Consider the following 17546-nt stretch of genomic DNA (forward strand, 5'->3'; position numbering starts at 1 on the left):
AGAAGGTTGCAGGGCAGGCTTGGTCTTGTTACAAAATGACCAAGGGGATGTTGTCTCAGGTGCGGGAGCATCCACTGAGCTCCCCCTTGGCTCCACATTCCCTCATGGCAACTAATACCCTCAGGAACTTTACTGCCATTAAGTCTCTGCTGATGGGTGCACCAAACCCCACACCCAAGAAGTTGGTGGATGCAGAGAGGAGTTATCAGGAGTAATTACTGGCCTGATTTCTGAATTAAAATCCATCCATGTCCAAGAGATCCACAGTGTGTGTCTGCTCCCTCTCAGCCTGAGCCATGGAGCCCTTACTCTGAGGATGGGCTTCCTTTGTGTCAGAGGGCAGGAGGCCAATGCCATGAAACCATTACTCTCCCCTTCTACGTCACAGTTCACTGCTCTCTAAATCAGTGCTGCAGAGAGAAACAAATAGCCCCACACTATATGTTTAGACTGAAGTGTCAACTGGGTTACAAGATACAGCTTAATTTGAAAGGATGTAAGTGCATGTTCTCTGCTTGTCTCTTTTAGACAGACAGGTTATAGCTGCGATACAGAGAAACATGAAAGAACATTAGGAAAAAGCAAGTTTAACATTTAAACAAAATTACTGTACATCATTTAAAAAAATAAAATCATTTAAAATCATTTAACTTAGCTTAAAAATTTACTCCAGCATCGAACCACAGCTCTACAAGAGAACAAATGTACACAATACTGTACTTTGTAACCCAGCGTAAATAACCTAAGTCACACCTATATTAAGGTTTCACTTACAAAGGGCCAACAAATCATTAATAGGTGTTTTCATAAATGGTAAAAGAATTGGTATATATTGTTATAAAGTCCAACAGGCTACTTCTAGCCATCTATATGCACCTACTGATGTGATTATAACCATCCATAAACACAGACTACTCATGTCTATAACATTTATTAATTACTTATTAATCCTTTATACACTATTTATAAATGGAACCTTAATATGAAGAGTGACTAACTTCTTACTACTTTAGCCCAATACTCCAGGACACATCAACTTTCACATTTTTATTTAAAATTCTGCATTTTAGTTTGGGAGGGTCTTTAACCAATGAAATTACAACTACGTAAGGTTGTTAACAAATATACAGCAGACACTATAGGCAAAGCAAAGGAGGTGTGGAAGACCATGAGACACAGTTTATGTTTTTCAAAAAGAATTACTTTGACTAGTGTTATAATTAACACTGCTGCTGTGACAACAATACAGGAAATGACAGAATATGCTGAAATTCAAAACATCATTTTCTCTTCTTTTTAGGAAAAAAAATCATATAATATAAATAAATAAACATAACGTACTTAGGTAAGTTCCAAAATCCACCAGTGGTGTCATCAGAAGAAGACAAAGGACTACTCCTGGGGTCCAGCCTCTATCTCCTTAGCTTACCTGCATATAATCATCAATATACTGGGAAAGCCCTATTGAGAGCTTCGTACATCGGGAACAGTAAGCATTACATTTAGGTCTCAATTTTTCCATCCAGCATTTTCATCTCTGAATCCGTGCCTGAGCTATTTCAATCACATCACCTGCCTTTTATGGAATTCAAGTAGGCAACACAATGTTTAACAAAGTTCAGGTAGGACTTAGAATCCTCTTTCACTTTTAAAGCCTCTGTCTTCATTCTCGTTCTCTTCCACATGGTTTTCATTCTCTTCTGTCTTATCCTTCTGCTCGTCATCGTCATCTCCAAAAGTCTGTTCTTGCATGGTAGTAAAAGTAAGTGATCTGGCGGCAACCTGTGCAGCCAGACCTGATGTGAAGTTGAAATCTGTTGATATATGGAGCTGAGCCAGCCTTTGCTTGATGGAGGATTGTAACGCGTCCCTCAAAGGGGGCTGTAAAACCTCCATTCCGTCCACACCAGTTGTCTCCACTTCATCTCCTTCACCCTCACACTGGTAACATGTTGTTTTTACAGCCATTGGAGAGCCACCTGCATCAGCAGCAATGTCTTTGTTTTCATCCTTCGTAGGATCTTCATATAAATATTCAGTACTGCTTTTCTCACTCACAGTGACATGGGCTTTTGGGCTAGAGTCTCTCTCTTCAGAATCATCACTAGTTTGGCTACAGTCCTGCTTTCCTGCTTCTGCATTCAGAGGGGATTCCAAATTAGGTATGGGTTCCACTGCTTCTACAGGAGACAAGGGCTTCACTGCAGCTTAAAAAGAACAAAAATATAATTATGACTAAAAAAGTAACCTTCCATACCTAACTCAGCTATGTGTGTCTTAAGAGATGGAACTGAGAGTTAAAATAGGTAAAATAAAGATGTATTTTCTGAACAGGATGCTGAAGATGGAAGGTAATGGCTACTAGTTCTACATAGTCTTTAAAACTCATGAGACATATGTAAAAATCATCTCACATAGAGCGGATGTACTTTATGGAAATTACAAACAGAAGCAGTTGCTGCGTCTCACACAAATTTGAACTGTCTTCCTTTAAACAACAGCTATCTAATCTAGTAAAGATAACTGGAACACAATAAAAAATGTCTTGTAGGTAATAGCTGATTTTATACATCACAACATATAAATAAGATATGTATGCATACAGTAGGATCCGTTGTCCTCACAAATAAAGAGTGGTCTAATTTAGCCTCTCGATGTTAGTAGTAGCAGCGAGTCCCATTGCCAGCAACGGGATGCTTGCCAGGAAGTCTCTCCACCCAGTGTTAGGGGTTAGTACAACACGATACAATTGCTTCTTGAAGAACAGACGTCTTTCTTTATAGTAAAACGATACAGTGTCCATTTCCAACAAACAGATCCCTAAACTGTAGTAGCTCCATTAGAATAGCAGCACGAACATACATAAGAGCAGCAACAGCAGGTTCCCATGTGGCATTCCCTTTCTAATTCCATTCTGACTTTACCCCTGTAAGCAGAGATGAAAATAACTCTGGAAAACACCAAACTTTTTATGGGAAACAAGATTACTGTATTAAGTTTTTTCCATTGCATTATATTTTAGTAGTATTTATTTTCACTAACTGAACATGGGAGTGTTTTTATGCTTGTCACATTAGTAATTATTTTCATTTAACACACTGAAAACTTATGCTTCAGGATTTACATTTGAAAAAACAAACACACACATAGTACAGTGTAGCAGCAGACGACCAACTTGGCCTCACCTGTTAATTGTTCTTCTAATGGAGTGGCCCCTTCACCATTCTGAAGAGAATCACTGTGTATCTCTACCAGCTTGCTTCTGGAGGCAAGAATATGCAAATTTCTCTATCCATACCAGACCTTTAAGAGCCAGTTTTGGTGCCTACATGCCCCAAAGAATACTTTCAAAGCTAGGTAACTATGGAGGGGGCAAAAAGCCCAACTGGTAGAGGGCCAAATCCCAGGGACAGACCCAGGGCTGGATTAACTTTTTGTGGGCCCGGTGCCAAACATATTTGTGGGCCCCCATGGGGAACAACTGTAAAAGATACGAGATCGACACAGAAGTTGTCAGACACAGAACACAGCTGCACAGGTTTTATTTACAAAATTTACAAGTTTAAGTTGCAGATGGAGGTGGCTGCCACTAGGGTACCAGCACTGTCAGCCCTAGGGCTGAAAGAATGCACACCAGTGTACATAAAATAAATTAGAAAAGAAAAAAAAATACAATAAAACACAGCTAACAAAAGCCAAAGCTGGCCAAAACACCAGCCACTGGGTGCTGCTCCCACTAAAAGAGAACCTTGCCGCTATCTCACGCTTCACATTTCACATATGAACTACCAGGGTTTGAATTAAATTTTTATATGAAACTGGGGCGGATTTAAAACTGTTTAAAACATTTAAAAGATAAAAATATGAAAAACTCGGACATTTTATTTACAAGGTCATTATTCATACTTGCCCTGCTTGGCCTTCCCTGCAGGCAGAGAGGCACAGACACTCGGATCTGGACCAACTGTTCCCCCAAAAGACTGGGCCAACTCTCCAAATCGGACCAGACCCACATCCCTCCCCACAATGACACCTCCCTCCGGGACTGGACCAGACCAACATGCCACCCCAGACCAACATTCCTCCCCAGACCAAAACCCCCAAATTGAACGAGACCACCTTCCAGCCCAAACTGGATCAGACCCCTCTATGAACCAACCCCTCTCGACCTGAAGCTCCACACAGCCTACCAGAACAGGGCTCCTCCTGAACCTCTATTCCTGAAGCCGACCCCTTTCTACGATCCGCAGTTGGGCCACTCTCGGGCACTCCACTCCAGAGCCACCTCCTGCTGTCAATCCACCCCTGTTCTCTGAAGCAAACTGGGCCAGACCGCACCTGGCTGCAGCTTGGCCAGATGCAGCTCGGACCAAGGTTGCATCCACTCAACTCATCCCTGGCACCCAGGGTGTGTGTGACTTCACTCTCCTGAGGTCTGGCTGCTCCCTGATTGCCTCCTGCTCATCTGGCGCTGGAAGGGGCAGTGCAGTGGGGAGGGTCAGGGTGTACGTCCGGGCTTAGTGCTGACTCCAGCAGTGGGTTTCCCTGGCTGCAGGGGGTGCCTGAGCTTAGCCCCTGGACACCCCCCACAACTGATCCGGGGAAGGGACTGCAGTGCCCACAAAGGGCAGAGAGGACGCAGGACAGAGAGTCGGGGGGAGGGGAGGCTGCCCCCCTCCACTCCCCGCCAGGGGCTGGGAAAGGGCTAAGCCACAGCAGCAGCTCCAGAGGGAGGGGCTCAGAGCTGCGATCTGTGCCCCGCAGACACTGAGCAGAGTTCGATGCCCAAGGGAGCCAAGCCCCGGAGAGCAGAATGCATGCCCCGCAGAGCAGTGACCCAGCACGATGAGTCGGGGTGCGGCCACCTGAGGCTGCAGAGCTCTGGCATGGTCCCCTCGCCATGGCCCTGCTCTCGCTGCTGCTGCTCCTGACTGCCCTGCTGCAGCCCCTGGATGGATCCGGCCCCTTCGCCAAGCCCAGGGTGCAGCGCTGGGGGGTGGCTGCGGTGGGCTACCTGTAGGTGGCTCTATGCATCCCACGGAGCAGCCTCCTGTCCCAGCCTGAGTGCCAGCCCCGGTGCCCGCTGAGCTCTCCCTCTACACGTAAGAGGAGGGATGGCGCTCGATGCCGCGGCACCATTGGCATCATTGTAAACTCGGTACTGGATAGACCAATTCTATTTTGCCTGTTTCTTGGTTATTTTCACAGAACATTCCTCCCCTAGTCCAGAAAGAATTGCTGGGAAGTAGCAAGCAGTAGAAGAACAGAGGTAGAGAGACAGGAAAAACCAGTCAAAGCAGTTGCAAACTATCCAGTAATTGACAGGCTAATTTTTTATTTCTGACAGAATCTAAACAAAAACAAACAGACACAGGCTACTGGAGAATTTATTTCTGGAGGCTGCACCACCAATTCTCTGATACTTGGTGAAGAAAAAGTGACTCACATCGTAGCTTTACAGACCTCTTCAGGAGAGGCTCTGTTCTTTCTGCGCATGTTAGTGCTAAGAGAGCGCAAACAAACTCCAGGAGAATTTTTAAAAACTCAGTGTTTCAATGGGGGGAAGGATAGCTCAGTGGTTTGAGCATTGGCCTGCTAAACCCAGGGTTGTGAGTTCAATCCCTGAGGGGGCCATTTAGGGATCTGGGGCAAAAATTGGGAACTGGCCCTGCTTTGAGCAGGGGGTTGGACTAGATGACTTCCTGAGGTCCCTTCCAACCCTGATATTCTATGATTTTATGAATGTTGGGTTCTTTGTTAGCTGCCTTGAGCAATCGGGAGACTGTAACTTTAGATTCTTTTTGACCATATTTTGTAGTAACTACAGGTCATCAAGGAGACACATGACGTTTAGAAAAGGACTGTCCTGTCAAGTAGGATTTGAGAGCTCTGACTACGCCAATGATAGGGCAGAAGGAAGGAATAAAACAAACAGTCTTCAGATTGATGTGCAAGGAAGAATACACTTGAGGTAGAATTTCAGGGGCTGTCTGAAACCCAAACCTATATGGAAATACCTGAAAAAATGGTTCCTTGCAAGAACATTCTCTTACTTTCCCGACCCTTCTCCCAGAAGAAACTGCCATGAGGAATGGGACTTTGATAGAAAGGAAGCAGTGGAAAACTTTTCTAAGTGGCTTAAAGGGGGCCTCAGTGAGGACAAAGGTCCACGGTGAAATTCCATTTAACTAGCTGGTACCTGAGTCCTGAGACTGGTCTAAGACTTTTGATTACCTGAGAAAGCAAGAGATGTGAGGATGAGCTGCCAAGGTGTCTTCATAGCTAATTAGTGGTAGGTCTCTGAGGGCTAAAACTTATATCTGTAAGGAAATGTACTAAGGCCCATACCATAGCTATCTAGGTGAAGCTGTAGCATGGATTCAAGGAAGACTTGAAGATGATGCAAGTTTTTGGCCTCCCAGCATCAAAAAAATATTCCCCACATTTTTGAATAGGCCCAGACACTTGAAGGCGTCCTACATTGAAAAAACAGCTCTATCATGCAAGAGAACAGATGAAGGACTGCAACATCAATCCATCAGTCTCCAGGCTGTCAAGTTGACTTCTGACAAAGCACCAATCCCTGCCATAGAAGTTCCTTAGAAAATGGGAGACTAGCAATGATAATTATCTTCACTCCCCAGATTTTTCTGGCTATTGCTGTGAGAAGGCGAGAATGGCAGGAGTCCATCCACTGCACTGACCACATGAATGAAAACATTCCTGCCCCCCAAGCCAGAGAATCTCTGTTCCTGGAACTACAGGGATGAACTGCTATAGGAACAGGCCCACCCAAGAGAGGTCCCAGGCTGAAAGTATGTTGTTGAAGATTACAGGATTCAGCTGCCGTTGCCCAGGTGAGAGTTGTTCTGTTGTGCCAGTCTCTTGATATTTCCAGTTTACCTCGGATGCAGGCCCAGATGGTCTGACGAACCTTCCTTCATCACTTTGGAAGAGATGCACAGAACCTCAGTCCCAAGCGCTCCATAGAGATTAATGTATGCAGCAGATGTCCAACTGCCACATTTTATTTCCATTGCTGGATTAGAAATGAAGGGAAGAAGCTGATGAATGACTTGGCCCATTGCTCTTAGTTCAAGGAGGGACATACTCATGCTGGACTCCCTCCTGGACTCCCGAGCAAGGCCCGAGAAGGCCTGGTATCTATGTGAGTGCCCCATCCATGCAGACTGGCATCTGCTGGTGTTCTATTCAAAAGCGTATCCAACACAGGCTTCCCTTTATTTTACAACAGCCATTAGCCCTGAGACCTCTGGACTTGGGCTGGGAGCCTGATCAGCTCAGACCAACTTCCTCCTTGTTTTTTCAAACTGAGAGGAAGAAGGCCTGAGAGGGTCACATACAGTGGATAGTCCATTGCACTGTGCCTGCCAAGGAGAGCGTAAGACCCCGTAGGTGCAGAGCAAGGATGAGTGTAGAAAAGAATCATGTGACATCACATGAGGCGTAGATGAAGGATAGTGAGGAAAACTTGCTCTTGAGAAGTGTCTGAAGCGTTTTGGTGCCTTTGCTTTTGGACTTGACTTGAATTGTAGCTTGATGGACCTGGGAGAGGGAGTGAGAGATGCAACCACACATGTGGCTTTGAAGGCAGGAACAGAGGCCTCATAATTGCATCTGATCTATTACTGAGCACTTGTCCACAGGATCTTTGAAGGAGGCAATGCACAGGTCCTTCCTTTTCTGGCTAGTTTGGAGATTGAGCCTTTCATCTGGGATATACAGCCAAACATGACGGTTGGATTTCTTGATGTCATACAGTTTAAGGTAGGTGTTGGAGTGCTTCTGTGCTAGACAGGATCACTTGGAAGTGACTGTCTTCACATACTGGGAATTCCAGATCCTTAGACTTGTTTGGCTTGCAGAAATCCTTTTTAGGGACATCTGTCTCCTCATTAGATCATCCAGAGTAGATGACTGTCAACAAATCTGGCCAAGTCCATGATGTGAAAATGTCTTCCCCTTGTCTGAAGCACTGCAGGCAAGGACAAGGGTATTTCACCTTCCTCTGAAGTAGAGCACCTAGATTTCGTAGATTTGTGCTTTTTGCACTTTTTTTAGTGCTTTTCCTTAGCCTTCTTTTAAGGGAAGGGAAAGGGGGAGAAGTGAGAGAGAAGACCAGAGAAGGAAAAAAGGCAGAAGAAAACAGAAGCATTCACAATAAAAATAGAGAGAAACTGCACTAAGCTGCTAGTTTTACTGCTAGAATCAGGCATATGGTATGCCAAAACTGGCTCTTTAAAAGCCATGCACTGCTGCCTGGAAAGAAAAATTTGCATATACCTGCCTCCAGAAACAAGTGAGTAGAGTTGCCAGCAGTCCGCTCCCGACTGTCAGAGGGCCACTCCAGGAGAATCCTTTTTCTACTTACAAATTAGATTGTTGGCTTTTAAAAAATATTTTTTGTCTGTCTTTCTTGGAATAGATACCAAAATCTAGCCTGTCACTTCACTCTATGTCTCTCTGTAATTCTGGGATAAAATTGAAAAAGTATTTCTTCTAAACCTGAAAATGTACTATCATTTACAAAGATTCTAAACAATTTGCTGCCTGGTTGAAGAGCAGATTTGGTGGAGAGCAATGAAAAAGCATACAGCAATTCCCTGTACGCTGTGCTTAATTCTCTCTGCTCCAAGAGCCAAATTCTTAGCATCTTGAAGTTAGTGGCCAAACTCCCTTTCTTTGTTTTTTTTAATTGGAAAGTAAAATGATGCTAACAAGTCATATGAACAGATGGAGCAACAAATTAGGGCCACACAGATCTATCAAAGGCACTACTACAGTTGAATGCAGTATGTATTCTAGCAATACTATGTCAAAAGTTGATTGTAACCAGACACACACCCTTACTTAGAGTCAAATTAATTAAAAAAAAAAAAAAAAAAAAAAAAGACAGTACTTACCATGATCACTAAATAACAGCTGCTTCCATTTCTGTCTCTCTGCCTCGGAAGCTCTAAATCCCAGCACAGATTTCAGTTCTTGTAACACTCTCTTGGATTCCTCTCTCTCACGTTTTTGTCTCTCTCTCTCTTCCTGGGAAAAGCAATAAAAGTCCTCCCTTTTGTACTCATTGTCTGTATCTGTATCTTCAACATATGCTTCCAATTCCTACGGAAAAAGAATAAACTGCTCTTTTGATCTGTATAGTCCTCAAGGGTCAAGCCGTTTGAGGTACTGCAGTATTTCAGCACTTCAGCAGGAGGATTGGGCCCCAAGTCCATAGTCACCCACGTGATTCGCATGGCAGGAGTTTGGGGGCCTGACTCTGCTCTCAGTTACACTAATATAAAACTGGAGTAAGGACATTGATAAAGTCAAGATAACTGAAGTCCACAGAGTCACTTCAGATTTACTCTGGTGCAAACAACCAATACAAAAAGGAGATTTTGACTTGGGGATGGGGATCACTCTTCCCATAATTCCTATTGGATATGATGACTATCGTTTTTTTACTCTCCCCTCCTCCAGTTCATTCAGGGGTGGGTATCGCATTCATTTTATCAGTGGTAACTGTTCAACCAGGTAACTTCAGAAAGGGCAGAATCAACACGTTGAACACGGAAAAGTATGAAGTGGTGATGAGGGGGCGGGGAAGGGGGCTCATCTTCTCTCAAAATGTGTCCATCAATTAATTCTTGAGTTGAGGCCGACTTCTCTTTCCAGTTACTTTAGCCTTCAAATGAGTGCCCTTAAACTGAGAGAGAAAACAACGCACCGAATTGTTTATGTTAAAGCATATTTTAAGTGTTCAGAAATGCAAAGCCTATGGAAACCATATAGGATTAGTTAGGTTAATGCAAGTAAGAATCAATTTAATATATTGCCTTTTAACCAATGTATATCTTCATCCACATTCTTTTTAGAGATGTCTTTATCTGGTTCCAAGGTAGCATATGCAGGAACTGGATTCAAAATTAATTTCAAAGCTCCTTGTTCCTGGGTGGGGAACACTGCCATGTGGTACACATAGGTACTATATACCCTGTCTGCTGTAGAGTAGTTCATAAGTCTGTTAACGAAAGGGCATTGGCTAGCTGCGTTACATACCTTGCTGAAGGAGGTAAGGTCATTGCTTAAGCAGCTAAAAAAGGAAATGGATGAGGGAAATGTTTTTGCAGCACAAAATTCATATATAACTTTGAAAGCATCCACTTATTCTTACCTGCTCTTCAGGGATTGGGTCTTTGTCCTCTATATGCAGGGCAGGCTGTAGTAATGGTATCATGGGGCAGTGTGTGTTATCACAAGATGATTCAGGTTTGCCTGGAGGTTGGGGGAGGAAGGGGGTGGGAGAAAAGAGATTAAAACAAAAAAAGATTAAGTGTGGAAATGAACAGATAACTGATCTTTAAGAGTTCAGTGTGGTACTGAGTCAGAGCCTGACTCCAATGCAAAGGACACTGATACTCATTCCATTACCTTTCTGAGCACACTGTAAGGACTAACATGCTAAAAGCTTCAGGGTATCCCCTGAGAATCATCAGCAACTTGGCCGACATACATTATGTTCCTATTTAAGTTTAGAATGTTGAGCGGTTTTGCCAATTTTGCTTTTTAATTATTAGGTTACTAAGAACTGAAAGTTTGTCATGAAATATTTACAGATGTTAACTAGAATTTCTAACACCACCCAAATATTTAGAATGCTTGCCCAACAGGAGTGCTGCTCAGAAACTAATGACACTTTTAGATGTCTCCACAGCACTGAATTTTTTAAAAAGAAGTTATTAATATATCACACCGTAGGACGGTGTGCACAATGGTCTTTTTCAAATAAAATAATGTTATTTTGGGCTTAAATTCATGGATTTTTTTTAAATTAGATACTTGATTTATGATAATCACTAGAAAGGAAAATATATTGTAATATTCATTTGTATTAATCATAATTCCTTTAGGCATATTGTGAAACACAGATTGAAAATCAACACATTTCTCAGAAAGTTACAGGACAAAATGGAAAGTGAAAAAACTATGGCACTCCCGACTCCCCCCCGCAGCTTGACACCACCCCGCAAAAAAACCCTCCTTCCCCCACAGCAATTTTTGTACAACAACGTCTCAAAAAGAGGGGAAAAAAAGATTGAATGAATTGGCTAGTGTGCAACTGATGAAATCCTATTCAGTAAATGCCTAAAAGTTAGTGTACTAGACCAGGAAAAATATTCACATTTTGAGGTAAAAACTGGATGTAGAACTGGAACCTAAAACAAGTGTAAAGAAAAATTCCTCCTTCCAGAACAAGAGTACTACTAGGCCCTGTACTAGGATAGGGTATTGACACTTAAAAGCAGGATTCTCAAGTTTACTCTATTGGACTCCTATTTCTGTATAAAGTGATTTACTCATCCATGAATTAAACAGTCATTAAAAAAAATCTGGACAGTTATGTCAAAACCCTTCTCTCTTTTCATTATTTAAATAAAAACGTATTTAAATGAGAGTCTAAACAACAAAAAACAAACTTCTGAAAGTTTTACACACAAAAATGTACTGGAAGAACGCCAAAATTTTTGGTTTCAGATTCCAGTGGCTAAGTCACTGTTAGTTTCTAGGGATCTTATCTCAGACCTTTTCTTTTGCCTAGACCACTACACTATCATATTTTTCCCAGAACAGACCTTTTCTTTTTCAGGAAAAGTAAGTGAATAGCTAACACAAGCTTGTGATCACCATATATTCACTTCTTGTACAATTTAAAATGTTGTTTGGGGAAAGACAAACAAGTAATTTCTGCACTGTAAGTTATTTTTAAGTGACTCAAGAACTCATTCTCATAATAATCCTGTCCACTCACATACAGTCCATCTTTGGAAAGAAAAAGTTCACAAATAAACAACTTGTGTTATGTTATCAGGTTAGCTCAATCTGAATTTGTGCCTAGCACACTTTTGAGCACTCAAAAATAATAACTATACAAATTCTTTTGTCGGTCAAAAGCTTCAAAGTCATCAAGGAGAAATGGGAGCGACATGTTAAACTGGACACTTTGGAAAACTATCTGCAACAGGAAGTTAATTTACACAAAACTCAGCTACATGTTTAGAAAAGAGTCTTGGAAATGTAAACCAGACAAATCTCTTTAATCACATTCAGTCAGCTGGTTGCTAAAAGAAGCTTTTCAACGTACCCTTTTTATCTGGGTTTCTTCGAACCATTTTTTCCACCTGAGAAATGGCCTCTTCCCAGCAGCTGTTGCTTGCCTGGATGTGAGGCTGAATCAGCTTTAGTTTCTGTTCTAGGACTTGATAGGCTTCTAAAGTTAGTTCTTGTGTTTCCTTAGAGCTAACAAGTTTTTCAAGTTCATCCTCAAGAATTATTACCCTAGATGAATGGGAAGGAAAATATCACACTAACATATCTGAATCTCGTACTTCATGATTTCTTCAGGCTTTGAATTTAATTGGTATCCTGTGACACTCCTGTTTCCTCCATGTTCTTAAACTGTAGTTTAGCCAGCTTCATATGTTTTTAAAGCCAAACTCCTCCTGTCCTCCATTCTCATTATGGTAATCCATTAAATTTAGATGGCTTTGTGTTATTTCACTAACTGTACCAATGAAAAATCTTTTTAGGTATATAACATATAATTATTGTGTGTTGAATTTTCTTTCAAAATGTTTGGAATTTTTGTTGCAAAACAGACAAAACTGAACCATACTTTCAGGTTCATTCAAAAAGACTAAAGAGATGGAGGGTTTTAATGTATCTTTTTGCTTTCCAGTTCACCTTTAAGGAGGTGGTAGCACCACAGAATATCTAAAGATTAACCAATCAACTACAGTAACCAACTCCATGTAGGACAGAGAGATTTTGGCTTCACAATACTTGGCAATGTGTGTGTCTGTTATAGTTTAAAGCTCAGATCCCATGGTGACGGGCACAGTATCAGAACCTGAATAGAATGGAATCCTTCAAGTCCAGTTGAAAACTTCTAATTCCAGTCATCTCCTCTTAAAACGGATGCAGGCTGCTCTGAGAAACAGTCACCTCAATTAAATAAATTCTGTAACAGAACAGACTTGTTATATGTGCAATCGCTTATACGAAAGGGAAAGGCAGCTGGTCAGACCCCTCTGGATTCCCAGAGAGCTGCTAACATTGACCCTATTATATAATTCTTCAAAATATCTAATTCACAAGATTGTACCTCACTCATGTTGCTCCTTACTAAATAAGGGACACTAGTTAAATATCTTCCTCCAGTTGTGGAATATACACCAGAATTGTTTCCCAGTTGGCAAACTCTGTTTAATATATGGGCAGGGAAGCAGAAGCACCAATATAACCCAGCCTACGTTAACAGATATACCCCATCCTTTATGTTGCATGGCTGCAAGCCTCAATTTTGTCTTTTATTTTCCAATCTGGGATATAAACCAACAATCAAAGCAGCGCAAGACTGAAGCTTTCTAACTACAGGCACATTCTTTCAAATAGTATAAACTTACTCATTCAGTAGGGCCTTGAGATGGAGCTGCAAGCTGCGCACGGCTGTGTGAAGGCTGTTCAGAGCTCTTGACTTTGGTTTTGTTTTGGTTGCACATTCCAAGCCTAACTGATGCTGAGTTTCAAAGTACCGATAAAACTCATAGCTTCGCTTAAGCTCTTCTAAGCAGGCAGCATGAGTTTGAGGTAGACTTTGAGTCACATCAGACAAAATACAATGAGGCAAACGTTCTGGAGTGATCAAGGGCTTGGGGGATGCATTAACTGGAGAGAGCAGCAGTGCTAATCGTCTGAAGAACTCTGAACTCTGTCCTACCCACAGCTGAAACAGAACCTACAAAATACAGAAAGGATCAAATGGTTTTCATTGTTAAAAAACATTAGCATTTCTTCATTCACTTTTAAAAACATTTTATCCCCTTTTTAAACAATTTTATCTTCTCCCACAGAATGTATGCTCAGCACTGTGTGCCAGGGAGCATACGAGAAGATCATATTAGTCTGGGTGTCTCACACTTTATGTGACTGTAAATTCCTTCAGTGAGGGTCTCACATGTTCCCTTACACACAAAAGGCTTTCAGGGGTCCAACGCATCATATCCCCACTTTGGAAAATACTCCTTTGCCCATATGCCAGACTCACTAGTTAGGACAGTCTCTGACTACCCTAGGGCAGATAAGGAGATTCCAACAGCAGGATGGACATTGCTCTGAAGAAGACTCTTCCCTCATAACTTGGAGTTGTCATTTCCATGACGTTGTTACTGACTACTATATCCCTCCCCCAGCATTGAAATGATAATCCATTAGCACTATATATTAACAACATATAATTTGAAATCCTAAGAAATCTGAGCTGTTGACTTAGTGTTTTATGCGCAAAACTGAGTAACTTCACAAATACTATTAAAATGTGGAAACATTGATAAAGGCAGAACAATGGAATAATCTCTTCACATAATTATTTATGGTAGCTGTCAGGTCACTCACTCTGGCAGTGAAAAAGAGGAATCCTACTGTTCACATTCCTCCAGAATCTCAAATTGAACTATGAAGCAAAACCCATTTTTGTTGTACCCTTGAGTGCTCCTCTATATGTCTACAGAGAAGCATAGGTTACTTCATGACCAGCTAACATTATTTTAAAGGTGTTAAACTGTGTCTACACTAAGTGCTAATGGGGATGTCGAATCATCTTACATAACTAAAACAAACAAAACATTTTCCTAAACTAGACAAGGCCCACATCTCAGAAAACTGTCACAGTAGCACCTTTCTGGGCAATGCCTTTTTTATAAAAAGGAGGAGGATAGTACTTTTAACCATTACACCAGCCCCACACACAGTCTATGTCTACAATACCACTTATGCCGGTGATGTTTATGTTGCTCAGGGGTGTGAAAAAAAAACCCACATCCCTGAGCGACATAAATTTTGCTGGCGTAAGTGGTAGTGTGCACAGCGCTATGTCGGTGGGAGCGCTTCGGTACAGCTGTGCCACTGTAAGCTCGCTAGTGTAGACACGGCCACAGAGAGATCAGAATTGGGCTAGTATGGAGTGTGATCTCAGATTGATTCCCAAGGGCCACAACTGGTCAAGTTACTCAATCTTATTTTCTCATCTGTAGAAGAGGGACAATATTTAGTTCACAGGTAATGTTCTCTAACCTTCTGATATTCTGGGCGGAAAGGCCTTATATGAGTGCAATTATAGATCATTTCCAGTTGTAAATGGGTAGTGGTCTTTCCAGTACATGAACTGGCAAAAGGAAAATGTCCGTAATAGTGACACACTTAAGGATATGCAACCACCACATATGACCATGTTCAGTGTGGTAGCTATATCGGTTGCAGAATATTATGAAGTAATATCTTTTGTTGGACCAACTTCTGTTGGTGAGAGAGAGAAGCGTTCGAGACCTGAAGAAGAGCTCTGTGTAAGCTTGAAAGCTTGTCTCTCTCTCACCGACAGAAGTTGGTCCAATAAAAGATATTACCTCATCCACCTTGTCTCTCTAACGTATGATCACAGTCAGGGGCTCAGATACCACGGTGATGAGCACCATTATAAGAACTTAGTTGGTTGGACTGATAATCATTCCAAAACACACATCTTCCTAATAGCGTGAATAACTTTGGGGAGCTGCTGAGCAATATATTCACCTGGAAAACAGATTATTGCTCTGTAATATAAAGAATTGAAAAGATGACTGCTTCCAGGTGTAGGAGTTATCTGAAGGTAACACTTAGAATGATGTGAATTTAACACAGGGGCAAGTGCTACACAACACAAACTTCCTACTCATCGCTGTATTCAACACTGGGGTTTGGCTGGGTATTATAAAGAATGCCAAATGAAAAGGAGGCAGCCTGAGGAAAGAGTATCATCACACAGCTCAGAACAAGAAGTCAGAGCTTAGGAGTTAAACATAAAAGGAGGACAGGCCCATATAAACAGAATATAAAAGGAGAAAATAGTGAATGACTAACAGGGAGCCCACAAAAGTAGAGAACTTTGGTAAAAGAGCAATTCAAAACCTACCTGGAAAAAGGCATGTGGGCCAGAGAAAAGGAAATCCAGAACATGTTTAGGGTAGCAACTGACCTTTCTAGTCAAGAACAAGCTTTGTCTCTTTTTATTGGCAGATATTTGGTTGCTAGGACGCAATGATACTTGCCCCAAATTACCCTAGATACTTTCCTCTGGATAGAATCAATGTTTGTTTTGTGATGAGGATTTATTCACATACCAAGTACTTTTACTCTGTCAACTGTTCTTGTTTAAGGAGATTTTCCTCACCCACAGGCTGAGACACAACACAAAGTTACAGATATAGGTTAGACATGCTTGAATGACAAAGAAACATTAAAAGATATCTGGATGTGTATACATATTTTGCTGAAATGCACTATATTAGAGGTTTTCTGGAGGAAGCTAGCACCCAAGAGGACTATGCACAAATTTAGGGTTCGTAACACAAATGTTGAACTGATTTTAGTAAAATTGTTTAAGTCTATTTTGTTACACTGGTGAAAATCCACATATGGAAACAAAATTGGCTTATATCGATACATTTTGTTCAATTATTTCACAGCCAGGTTACAAGATGATGGGTTAACGAATTAAGCTAAAATTGCTATAAGACAGTTATTAACTGATTTTAAGTGTCCACAATGGGGTTTGCAGTGGTTTAAATCAATTTAAAAATTCATTTTAGTTAAACCAGTGAAAGATGCATATAAACAAAGCCTGGGTTTGGAAGCATTTACAAATTATGACAATTATGGCTTCTGCTGCCCAACGAAGAGTGGAAAAGTAACTTGGTCTGCATAATTCCTACTAGAACAGCAATTTATGAAAACCAAAGGGTACCATTTAGCAAAGCTGTCTATTCAAAATTAAGCCTCAAAGCTTATCAGTCTCTATTTCTGACAATATTTACTGCCAGGACAAAAGAAATTAAGTTCTGAGATTACTGAACAAAATATAACACAATAAAACTCACACAAAAGTCAAACAATAATGCATTTTTCTAGATAATAAAACAAAAAAATGCCTGATTTGAAAACCCGACTTTTGAAGAGATGGGATCTTCTTTCAATAGCACACATTTACTCATGCAAACTTGGGATATTCAATTTCTCAAAAGAAGAAAGACTCAGACTCAAAGGCCAGAAGGGACCATCATGTCATCCAGTCTGATTTCCTCCAAATTGCAGGCCACAGAACTTCACCCATCCATTCCTGTAATAGGCCCATAACCTCTGGCTAAGTTACTGAAGTCCTCAAATTTTGATTTAAAGACTTCAAGTTACAGAGAATCAAATATTCATTCTAGTTCAAACCTGCAAGTGACATATGCCCCATGCTGCAGAGGAAGGTGAAACCCCGCCAGGGTCTCTGCCAATCTAACCTGGCAGAAAATTTTTGGTGATCAGTTAAACCATGGTGATCAGTTAAACCATGAACATATGGGCATTACCCACCAGCCAGAAAACATGGGAAAGAATTCTCTGTAGTAACTCAGAGCCCTCCCCATCTAGTGTCTCATCTCCAGTTGTTGGAGATATTT

At 41.4% G+C, this 17546-nt stretch overlaps 1 protein-coding gene across 8 annotated transcripts in view; it reads right to left on the bottom strand.

The window, feature by feature from the left end:
- Window positions 1-1323: 1323 nt before the first annotated feature.
- Window positions 1324-17546, bottom strand: part of VEZT (vezatin, adherens junctions transmembrane protein) — an 86593-nt gene continuing 70370 nt past the window's right edge. For 2 of the 8 annotated variants that reach the window (XM_074941885.1, XM_074941888.1), the window contains exons 8-12: window positions 13476-13807; window positions 12155-12348; window positions 10187-10287; window positions 8925-9132; window positions 1334-2207 (exon numbers count right to left, since the gene is read on the bottom strand). In XM_074941885.1, the coding sequence (XP_074797986.1) occupies window positions 1630-2207; window positions 8925-9132; window positions 10187-10287; window positions 12155-12348; window positions 13476-13807 (1413 nt within the window). In that variant the 3' untranslated portion in view covers window positions 1334-1629. Of the gene's footprint in view, window positions 2208-2603; window positions 2927-8924; window positions 9133-10186; window positions 10288-12154; window positions 12349-13475; window positions 13808-17546 lie in introns of all 8 variants that reach the window. The other 6 variants (XR_012637576.1, XM_074941883.1, XM_074941882.1 and 3 more) reach the window with 6 other exon arrangements.

The sequence above is a fragment of the Natator depressus genome, chromosome 1 (genome assembly GCF_965152275.1).
Source record: "Natator depressus isolate rNatDep1 chromosome 1, rNatDep2.hap1, whole genome shotgun sequence".
Lineage (NCBI taxonomy): Eukaryota > Metazoa > Chordata > Testudines > Cheloniidae > Natator > Natator depressus.